The 10,785-nt window shown below is 53.3% G+C and overlaps 2 protein-coding genes across 5 annotated transcripts in view; one reads left to right on the top strand and one right to left on the bottom strand.

Moving 5' to 3' along the window:
* Positions 1-8,363, bottom strand: part of fastk (Fas-activated serine/threonine kinase) — an 11,663-nt gene extending 3,300 nt beyond the window's left edge. Inside the window, exons 1-11 of one of the 2 annotated variants that reach the window (XM_005946419.2) lie at positions 8,199-8,363; positions 7,890-8,065; positions 5,552-6,353; positions 5,165-5,471; positions 4,878-5,065; positions 4,611-4,759; positions 4,319-4,535; positions 3,269-3,428; positions 2,986-3,077; positions 1,827-2,514; positions 1,636-1,750 (exon numbers count right to left, since the gene is read on the bottom strand). In XM_005946419.2, coding sequence (XP_005946481.1) covers positions 1,636-1,750; positions 1,827-2,514; positions 2,986-3,077; positions 3,269-3,428; positions 4,319-4,535; positions 4,611-4,759; positions 4,878-5,065; positions 5,165-5,471; positions 5,552-6,311 — 2,676 coding nt within the window. In that variant the 5' untranslated portion in view covers positions 6,312-6,353; positions 7,890-8,065; positions 8,199-8,363. The other variant, XM_005946421.3, reaches the window with a different exon arrangement.
* A 333-nt stretch (positions 8,364-8,696) lies between these two features.
* The window catches only part of afg3l2 (AFG3-like AAA ATPase 2), a 16,598-nt gene continuing 14,509 nt past the window's right edge, over positions 8,697-10,785 (top strand). The window contains exons 1-3 of one of the 3 annotated variants that reach the window (XM_005946418.3): positions 8,697-8,984; positions 10,094-10,190; positions 10,383-10,451. In XM_005946418.3, coding sequence (XP_005946480.1) covers positions 8,901-8,984; positions 10,094-10,190; positions 10,383-10,451 — 250 coding nt within the window. In that variant the 5' untranslated portion in view covers positions 8,697-8,900. Of the gene's footprint in view, positions 8,985-9,024; positions 9,411-10,093; positions 10,191-10,382; positions 10,452-10,785 lie in introns of those variants that run through there. The other 2 variants (XM_005946417.3, XM_005946416.3) reach the window with 2 other exon arrangements.

Raw genomic sequence — 10,785 nt, forward strand, 5'->3', positions numbered from 1 at the left:
ACCGAATATTCCGAGTTGGACAGTTCGGGGTTACTCAACCCTGAGTATCGTTTTTCACTCTGAGTTTTCTAAACCGGCTTCCTGAAACAGGGCCCAGAAGTTTAAACCAACCAATCACAGCAGCTCAAACTATCTGGCCAATCAAGGCGGCCGCACACATACGGGTTCCAGTTCCCTGACCCGAACCTGATGTGGCGGCAGTGGGCAGGGCCAAATGAAGTTTCTGAAGTTCAATGGCGTTAGCCAGCTAGATGAGCCCGCTCTGACTGAGGGATTGATGGCGTCCAAACGGTCAGCTGGTCTGTCTGTTTGGACACGAGTGAGCCGTGAGGTTTGCGTGGTTACTGAAGCTGGACCAGCTGCTACGTGCTGGTTAGCTGCAGAGCTATAGGTAACGCCCCCATCTAAACAAAACGACGACACAAAGGCCGAGCTGCAGCTTTATTTACATAAAGTCGTTCACAATGAATCCTTCAGTCATTTGTGTTTTAAACAGCTGTTTGTAACGTTTGTCACCGCGCTGCTTCACTCGTCTGCAGCACGTCTTCAAACGAGCAACAAGTTAAACAAACGTGAATTTGAAATCCAGAAACTTGTGAACAGAGATGGAAAATATATCATTTAGTTTAATACTGTTCAGTCTTATTGGCTGAGGCGGGGCGTGGTCTGCGGCGCGGCTGAGGCGGACACACCTGAGCAGCATCCCCACTCACGCTTCGCCGGCTTAAAACAGAATAAACTGGGTTCTGTGGTTGATGAGTTTAGGCTGTAGCTTAAACGCTGCAGCCGCGTGCAAATCGACAGCTGCAATAAAGAAGCGTACTGAAGACGTGGCAGGTCTGTCGTGCGTCGTTTACAGTGGTGCCCAAACGCACGACTGGGGCACAACGGACCCGCCCACATGTTTTCTTCTTTATTGCAGCACTTGACTCACACGCGGTTGTTTCAGTGTGAGCAGGTTCTTTATCAGGACTTCGGTTTGGGGAAGCCATGGGGGACTGTCATCAGGTAAAGTGGACAGAATCACAGCACACCGTGATACTGTGTGTGGTGACGTATCCACACTGAGTCACGGGCAAATGCAAACAGCCTGATGGCAGGCAGCCGCTCTGTGCACAGTCTCAGAGACTTATCGAATGTTTGCAGATCATTTCTGATTATAAACCATCGCAGCGCAAACTTGTCCGCGTTATTTCCCACAGAGCAGGAAGCCAACTAAGACAAGACACAGCTTCATTAGTCCCACACGTGAGAAACCTTTTGGTCAAGAGCAGCAAAAACTGGACTCCATATAATCAGACCCACGGCAGACCGATATCAGACTGACAGGCTAATCTCAGACAGACTGACAGCAGACCGGCGGCGGGCTTCCGTGACGGCGTTGGTATGTTTGATCGATCATTCTGGAGCCAAACACTGCTGTGACAGAACTTTGTGTGTCCGGATAAAACAGGCACTGATACTTCAGCTCTGATCTCCTTCAGTCAGCAGTTGAAAGGTGCTAAATGTGGCTAATTGACATCACTGCAACAGTCAGCGGACAATAGCATTAACGTCGTCAGCTGTTGGAGCCTATATCTTTTCTCTCTGTAATTGTTTCTTTAACATCACTGCTTGATGGCAAAACCGACTCACCTGCAGGATGACATATCCCAGCAACCTCAGGTGGCGGTCTCTCATGGCACGGGAGCCCACCAGGACGTCGGAGTTGTGGCAGTAGTGCCACTTATCATTGACAGACATGATGACCCTGCAGAGAGCACAGCAGGGTGGCGTTAGTGGCGGCAGGCGCTACTAATTCTGCACAGGCTCTGAGTTTGACTTACCTCCGGATCTGCCTCTGGTCTGCGGGGAGGCCGTCGGGGTCTGGCTGCTCAGGGGGGTGGAGCGGCGGTGGCGACAGGGGCGGTCTGTCAGCCCCCTCGGCGTACGTCACTCCTTTGTAGAATCCCCCAAGCTCGTGGTCCGGCCTCGGGGCTCCCGTGCCACCCTCGTCTTCCAGGATCTTCCCAATGGAAAACTGGAACAGAGAGTCCGGGGCACTGGCCCCCGCGGGCGGCTGGGTGGTGGGCGGAGCCAGGCCGTCCGAGGGCGGGCTGCTGAGGGTGGAGCTATCCTGACTCTCCAGCGAGTGCTCTTTGGCCAGGCTTGAGTAGTACTCCCCCGCCGGGACGTAGTACGGCCCGTAGTTCACCGTGCTGCCATTGGTCCCCGCCTGTGGGTGGCCCGGGTGGGGCGCGGTGCCCGGCGTGCCGCGGATGTGATGGGGCAGGAAGGCCCGCGGCTCCATTGCCCCGACCATCCCCTCACCAACCTGACACGAGTGCTCGGCGCCCTCCTCCATCGCCACGAACGGAGAGAACTTCTGGAAGTCAGAGGTAACTGCGGCAACCGCTGCATCAGCAGGCTTAGACGCCACAACAACACAGGACGGAGGAACGACAGTCAGAGAGAGGCCGGCTCCAGTGCGGATGGGAAGAACCCGCCCGGAAGTGTCCATCCACAACAGGAAGTCTGGAGAGAAGAGTAATCACATTACAGGTAGCAACACAACAGTAACATGCAGGGGCAGCTGACGGCTCCGCCCCTCTGTGACCCAGCTCACATGCGTCTGACCTTTGAACTACGTACGCATGTGAAGGCTGCTTGTCCAAAATGTAACTTTCTGTTTAAGCAACAGGAAGTAGACCACAGCTGAAGGTCAGCGGCGTCTAATGAAACATTTTAACTTTTGCCAACAGCATCAGAAATACGGGAGGAGCATCTCAGTTACTTTGAAAGGAAGTAGCTCTGTAATTGGCTGTTCAAGCAGAACACATGTGGGTGGAGCATGAGTGAAGCCATGCCGAACCAAACCAACCAGCCAAACGCTGCACGATGATCGCCATGTTTTTCAGCTGAGCAAGCCCCCCCCCCCCATATGTTTTAAAATCGTTGGAGCTCCAAATATCCAGGTGAGAGGTTGTGTGCGCAGGTGTGTCCCACCTGTGTAGTATCCCGGGGGGAGGACCTCATCCTGTTTGTAGTTATGTTCTCCAACCAGCTGCCGCAGAGCCTCAGCCACCAGACCTTTATAACTGACAGAGAACAGACCAATCAGAGCTCAGCTGCTGTCTGGTATTCTGGTTGCTTTGGTGTTGAGCACACCTGTCGGTGCTTTCGAATCCTGATGAGTTTGAGCTGAACTGACCTCGGCCTGGTGAGGTGGACGCTAACAGACTCTGTTTACACCAACCAAGAGGGTCAGTGTGCAGGTGTGCAGTGTTACCTGTACTTGCGGTTGACCTCGTCAGCCGTGAGGGCGTGGTCAAACATCAGAACCTTGTGTGCGTCCTGCAGTCGTGGCCCTGTGTAGTCGCGGTACTCCAGCTCAACAGCGGCGTCCAACAGAGACAAGTATCGCCTGACGATGAGAGCATAGGGGCTGTCTGCGGGGAAAGCAGCACACTGGTCACACTGGCTAACCTGGTACTGGTAATCAGTCAATGGCTAGAACAGGATCAATATTATGAGTCGCAAACCAGTCACAGTGGACGGTGTGACCAGTCGATGGGGAATCGACCAGTAGTCCAGGTCCTTGGACTCATTAGTCCGCCTGCCTATTGGTTCTTGCACTCTCACTACAATCAGCTGATTTTAGATAGATAGAATTCTTTATTTCGAACATGCAAATATAATTGAAATAACAACAGAAAAAACAAAACTTAAAAATCATCAAGTTTTCATGTATACAGCATGCTAACACTAAGCTAGTCGGACAGCATGCTAACACTAAGCTAGTCGGACAGCATGCTAACGCTAAGCTAGTCGGACAGCATGCTAACGCTAAGCTAGTCGGACAGCATGCTAACGCTAAGCTAGTCGGACAGCATGCTAACGCTAAGCTAGTCGGACAGCATGCTAACTCAGAGTGACGTTAAAGCTGAGTGTATGCAGACTCCATCCCAGCAGCCAGAGCCTGAACTTCAGCAGTCAGGCTGCAGCCTTTACCTGTTCATGTTTCTACAGTAGAATCACCATGACGACCGTTTTACAGCCTCTTTTTGTGCGGGTGTACTCAGCAGGATAGAGTTTGTGTTGTTTGTGTAGCCTCAGGTTTACGTTGTTAAATAAGGATGATGATGGTGTGTTTCAGATCATTTTACAGAGAAACATCAAAGTAACGTAACGAGTAGGATAACGAACGCCGTTATCCTGGAACTAACTAAGTAACATGCTGCATTACTTTTAGGAAAAGTGTTATCTGAGTAATAACTTTTTAAATATTCCCATCCCGACCGGTCAGTTGGAAAGTTGGGTTCATGTTGGCCGTACTCACTGGTGACGTTGCTGATAAAGGCGGAGGAGAAGACCCGGTGGAGGACCAGGCCGGGGAAATGTCCGAGCTGGAACAGAGACATGAGGATGTTGACCGTGGCGAGCGGCGAGCTGAGCGCCTTCAGCTCCACCACCTCTTCCAGCCGGGAGAAGAACTGCTGCTCATTGGAAGGACGGTAGCTCATCCGGCTGAACGGGAACACGAGCTTCTGGATCACCTGAGGACACACACAAACACACCTGCAGTCCTGTGCGCAGCTCTCAAGGTCACGTGACCGCCAGACCGGCCTCACCTTACTGTCCAGATATTCCGCCTTCTTCACCAGAAATTCGGCGATGGTGTCGAGCAGGCGGGTTTCTCTCAGCCGATGGCGGGCGATGTATTTGGCGATCAGCGCCATCGTGTAGGGCGTGATGCTGTCCACCTTCTTTGGTAACTCCTCTGTTGGAGAGAAACATGTTACTAGTTAAGGTGAGTCAGCAGAGGCGGAGTGACCTGAACAGCTGAGACAGCAATGGCCACGTGTTCGATGGTGAGGGATGAGGGTGAAGCGACCCACCTGCCAGGCTGCTGATGAACCTCTCCTGTCTGTTCTGGTAGAACAGGTGAGAGCTGAAGATCAGCTCCAGACTCTTGTTACTCGCCTCACGGGCGCACGCTGCCAGCATCTCGTCCAGCAGCGCCATCTCCTGGTCTCGAACGCCGCTCACACTCGCCAGTGTGTGTTTGACCAGACGCAGGATCTTCCTGAGGACAGACGCACACGTGCAGTTAACCGCTGCCACGGCGCCAACATCGCAAAGCACGGGTACCAGAAACAACAACCCAGGTAACGCGCGTTCTCACCTGTTGGCGACCAGCTGTTCAGGGTTAGGCGTGCTGTTGTTAGCGCCGGCGGCTTCCTGCGGTTGCATTGACCGCCATTTGAGCCTGTAGTAGGAGAGCAGCAGGAAGAGCGTCTGCGGGTGGCGCTCTCGCTCCAGGTTTTTCTCTAGGCCGGCCAGGCAGGCCTCCGTGAGCGGGTGCTGGCTGCCCGGGTGGAGCTTCATGCTGGAGCTGAACACCATCGACACGTCCTTCTGGTTGAACTGGTTCAGCCGGGCCTGAGACTCCGCCTCCAGAACCTGCACCACCTCAGAGTCGCTGGGCAGACCTGTGAGGGGTCAGATAAAGGTGAGTGGCGTCGCTGCGGGTGATAGCGGGCGTGTGTCTGAGCGTCACGCAGCGACTCACCGAGCGCAGCGACGGCGTACAAGCAGTTCACGATGCTGAAGTTGTCGAACTTGGCGCAGTCGCTGACGATGGCGTTGCAGAGCGTCCGGAAGTCCTGATGCTCCAGGATCTGTCGGGCATCGCCCTCCACTCTGGGGGCCTCGCCGTCGGTCTCACTGCTGCTGGCGCGAGCGGGGGGCGTAGCCTGCAGCAGCTGTCCGATCTTCTGCAGGGCGACGGGGTAGTGGTTGTGGGAGATCTTGGCGGGGTTCTGGGTGACCCAGCGCAGCACCTCGTCGGGCCGCCGCGAGCGCTCGATCAGCCGCTTCATGGTGAAGAACGTGTCGTAGCTCATCTTCTCGTGGATGAAGTTCCACGTCTTCTTCTTGCTAGTGGCAGCGCCTCCTGCGGGCCCGCCACCCCCGTATGCGTGGAAGGCGCTGTGGTGCTGGAAATGGGGGGGCAGCGGGGGCGGAGCCAGGTGATGGGGCTGCGGGTGGTAGTGGAATTGTGCTCCTCGGTGGGCGTCGGGGCGACCCTGGTACAATGGGAAGGCGGGGGGAGGTGGGGCTGCATGGGGGTGAGGCACCTCGAGCACAGATAGTCCTGGCCTCCGCCCCTGTTTTACCCCGCCCCCTCCACCACCCCCTCCTCCTCCCCCCGCGGTGCCGTACAGGCGGGCGGCATACATGGCGACAGACTGAGCAGCAGGGCGGGGGAGGCAGGGAGGGAGGTGGCGAGCTCGGCTCAGGAGGCGCCACCCAGTGGACGAACGCAGCATAGTCCAACAGCCAGACCGCCTGCAGACATTGACGCAGCGCACCTGCAGAGACACACAGGTACAAATAAGCAGCAGGTTGCGCCTGATGGGCGGAGCAAATTCTGACAGATCCTAAAAATGCACATTCTGTCCTAACAAGGCCCCTCCCCGCATCAGGCAGGTCCAACCCTAAAGTTGCAACATAGGTAAAGCTGTATGAACAAAGAGAGTCTCTTCCTGTCTGACAACTGATCTATGCCCCGCCCCACTGCACCATGTATACCCCTAATCCTGGTTACATCAACATCTGACAAGCACATCTCATCAGATGCGAGAAGCAGGATTTCAGGCTGAGCAAAGCGAGGCATTCACTGCCTGCCTGCAGAGAGTTCTGCAGTCAGATGGGGGCAGTGTTCGAAGTCTCAGCTACAGCCGCTCTGCTCGTGCTGTTGTTAGTCCGTGAGTTCTAACACCCAAAGAGCTGAAGTGAACCCGAGTGTTAAAAACAATAACTTTTATTTTTGATCTCCCGCTCCACGCCATCGTTCCCTGCTCTCTTCCAGCTCACTTGTCACCCGAACATTCGGCAGTCGTACATGCTATCCATTTCCATCGTGTTAAAGCCAATAAACCACCCAGCTCTTGTCAGGAGACCCAGGGTTACCGGTGTGTGTGTGAGCATGAGGGGGCACACCTGTCACGTGTGTGTGAACGTGCACAAACCGCCGGTTTAAAACCACGTTTGGCGTCTTTCAGATCTAAGCTGAGGAAATGGTGAGCTTGTAGTTGCTGACTGTCACCACCAGGTGGCATCTTTTCACTCCCTCTCTCTCACACACACACAGGAACACAGAACCATTTAGTATATTGTGTATTTGTTGGCATGCAGACCTGATGTGAAAATCGTGTTACTGTCCAGGTAACGTCTGAGTGAACACGCTAACTGATTACCGCTAGGTGCTCTCATCACACCCACACCTGCACCACCACACCAAAAAGGAACTGAGCATGAGAGACCCTGAACCTGCCCAGCAGGGGGCACCTAGTGAACCCTCCCCCGATCACCTGACAGTCAATGAGCTGCTCGCAGACCACGCCCCCTAGCTGTCCTCCTGTCACCTGAAGTCAGGCCCACTTGCTAACATTAGCATTTAACATCCAGCATTGTCCTTTATCCCCAAATCTGCTAAAGTGCCCGTGGGGTCACAACAACGTCACTCGCTACGTCATAAAAATATGATGTCATGCTTTAAATAGCCTTCAGGGATGGAAAGTAGGCTCCTCGGGCTGTGCGCCAGCAGGCTGCCGGACAGCTTGCAAAGCTAGCCGGCTGACCCCGCTGAAAGCCGGAGCTAGCGGCGGATAGCATCAGTTCATCAAACCTGCAGCTGCTGCTTACTAATCCGGGGAGAGCAGGCTAGGTATAAACTAAGTTAAGCTAAGCTAAGATACTGTGGCTTCCGTCTGCAGGGCTGTTAGCATGCTACCTTCTACTAGCCGCTGTTAGCCCGCCGGGAAGCGGGGGACTCGCCGGGTTGTACGCAGGTCACGGCGCGCGCTCCCCAACCGATGAGCGCGTGACAGAGCGGGAGAGTTTACCTCATGGCTCAGAAAGGCCGCAGCTACGCTCCTGAAGGTCCTGAGGCCACAGAGAGTGCGGGATCAGCGGGGAGACAGTCCGCGGTCAGCCGCTCCGATCCTCCTCACAGACGGGGACGCCATCCTGCTCTACCCGGCATGCACCTGGAGGAGAGACCGACAGCGCCCCCAGGCGGCTGTAGCCGGGAGCGGCTCTGTGTGATTTTATTGTTTTTAAATATATTCATGTTGTAACCGCATCAGCTGAAGACGTTTATTGCATGTTAATAATCTATTTCTTTAGGGCGTAGTCCGTGTGCCCAGTAATACCTTTAAAAGTGATCCCCCTTGTGTAGCCAGATCACTTAGAGGTCAGAGGTCAGCGCTCCTGCTGGCCTGGATTTATGTGTTTGAGTTTCAGTTCGGTGTCTTTTGATCTGCAGCCCTGAGCAGAAATGTGAGCATGAAGGGAGCAGCAGTTTATGATTAATGTTCAGTCACACTGGAAAGTTTGAAATAAAAGAGTTTCTGATTAGGAATCTGACACTAACTCATCAGCATGTTTAACAGGGTTTGGCCCGTGTGTGAGTGTCTGGGTGTGTTCAGAATCAGAATACTTTATTGATCCCTAGGGGAAATTATTTTTCGTTACAATGCTCCATTATAAACAAACATTAACAGAGACAGACAATACACTAACTAATGGGGGTGAGGCACCTCCCACTAACTGGGAGCTGTTTCATGATCTTTTTGTTTGTTTTTAAGCCATAAAAATATATTTACGCACAGAAAAATGCAGAAAATATTGAACCCTGCATAGTTGTTGTGGAGATCCTTCTCTATGCTTCTTCTAAAAGGTTGTTTGCGGCTCCTTAGCGGCCGGCAGGGGGCGCCAGAGGGCGGAATCAGCAACAAGGTAGTAGACGAAGAAGAGCTGCAGGTAAACATGTCGGCGCGCTGCTGTCACGGAGCAACTGGGGTGAACTTGAAACGCGTTTAGCTCGGCTCGCATCAGCGTGAGAGAGCCGGAGGATGGCTCACCGCTACCTGCGGCTGTCGGCGGGCTGCCGCGGCCTTTTCCGCCTGCTGCCGCCCTCCGGAGCTCCGGCCAGGCTGGTAGGTGCACGACGGGGCTAACATGCTAAGAGGCTAATCTTGCAGTCCGGAGCCCAGAGCCAGCGGGAGGCCGAACTCTGGGCTGAGGCTTCGCGAAGGCCGCGGGACCCGCAGGGGCAGCTGGCTGCAAGCTTACGATAAACAAACAGGAAGTGCACTGATACCAGATACAGACAGGTGTACAATGTACACCTGCGTTAAAGTGGCGGTTCACTTCTTATCTCTTCATCTCCATGGTAACTGATGCTGGAGAAGTTAGAGGATATGACATCAGTACCCCCTGACCAATGGGGAATAGTCCTGGATCCCTCGGATCTTTGTAAGCGGACAGTAGTCGAGGCAGAACACCTGCACAGGTACAACCGCCTGAGACGTGGACTGAGAAAACGCCTACGGCAACTCAGACTCACACAACTAACCAATCAGGTGACTGTGTGAATATTCGCATAACAATGTAAGTGGTGACTACGAACACTCTGAGCTGAGGAGTATCAGCTGCCTCCAAAGAGCTTTGGGCTCCATCACAGTCACCATGGTTACTACACCTGTAGTGTCTGAGGAGACCTGATTACGATGGCGTTCATTAGGTGTTGGCTTTAACTTCCTGTGTTGTGTAGAGGCAGCCAATGGCACTCCGATTTGTCGCTACAGAAGCTGCTGTTTATGGAGTCATACCTGGGAACAGCAGCCTGAAGCAGGATGAGTGTTTTTAATGTGTTTCAAAGTAATGTTCTCTGAACAGTCATTACAATCAGCTGACAGGAAGTCTTCTCTTCCTCCATGCAAAGCTCTGTGTAGTCAAAGATGCTGCTCGCTGTGAGGTCATCACACAGCAAAGAAGCAGCGGGAAATGTTTGTCAGGTTAGCCAACAGAATGTATTAACATCCTGGAGTCCACCAAAGAAACAAAGGTGAACTCAGGTGTGTCAGTTTGAGGCTGTTTTACCTGAAACTGGTGAAACGTGACGCAGGTTAGACCGCCACGCTGCCACATACAGAAGAGAAGGGGTTGCAAACTTCCTGTTAAACTTCAGGCAGACTGATCGAACCATGATGTCAGTGCCTTCAGCACTATGTACTCTGATCTGCTGACCTGTCTGTTCACTCAGGTAACATCTTCAACCACAGCACAGGTGCAGAGTGGGCGGAGCCTGTTGAGTGACCTGCTGGGAGCCTACAGGAGGCTGAGCTCTAAACCTCCAAAAGGTACCGGCTAATCAAATTTAGACCTGCCCTCGTGTGGCCTTCCTGTTCTACGGGGGTGTTGTGATCACTGAGCTGTTTCTATAGCGCCCCCTGCTGAGTTTAATAGGAAGTGGAATGGCTCTGGTAGATCAGCTGTGATGCCCTCATCTGTGTGTGATGTCACTTCCTGTACAATCTGCTTTCTTTCTTCAGGTTTCGAGAAATATTTTCCAGACAGTCAGAAAACGCAGAAACACTCCGAAGCTGAAGCTGCAGCCAAAGGTAGAAACCTGAAATCTACTGACCTTTAATGCTTTCTACTGACCTCTACTGCTCTCTACTGACCCCTGAATTCTACTGAAATCTACTGACCTCTACTGCTCTCTACTGACCTCTACGGCTCTTTACTGACCTCTACTGCTCTCTACTGACCTCTACTGCTCTTTACTGACCTCTACTGCTCTCTACTGACCTCTACTGCTCTTTACTGACCTCTGCTGCTCTCTACTGACCTCTGCTGCTCTTTACTGACCTCTCCTGCTCTTTACTGACCTCTGCTGCTCTTTACTGACCTCTGCTGCTCTTTACTGACCTCTGCTGCTCTCTACTGACCTCT

The sequence above is a fragment of the Haplochromis burtoni genome, unplaced genomic scaffold, assembly GCF_018398535.1.
Source record: "Haplochromis burtoni strain Fernald_Lab_line unplaced genomic scaffold, NCSU_Asbu1 Contig_483, whole genome shotgun sequence".
Lineage (NCBI taxonomy): Eukaryota > Metazoa > Chordata > Actinopteri > Cichliformes > Cichlidae > Haplochromis > Haplochromis burtoni.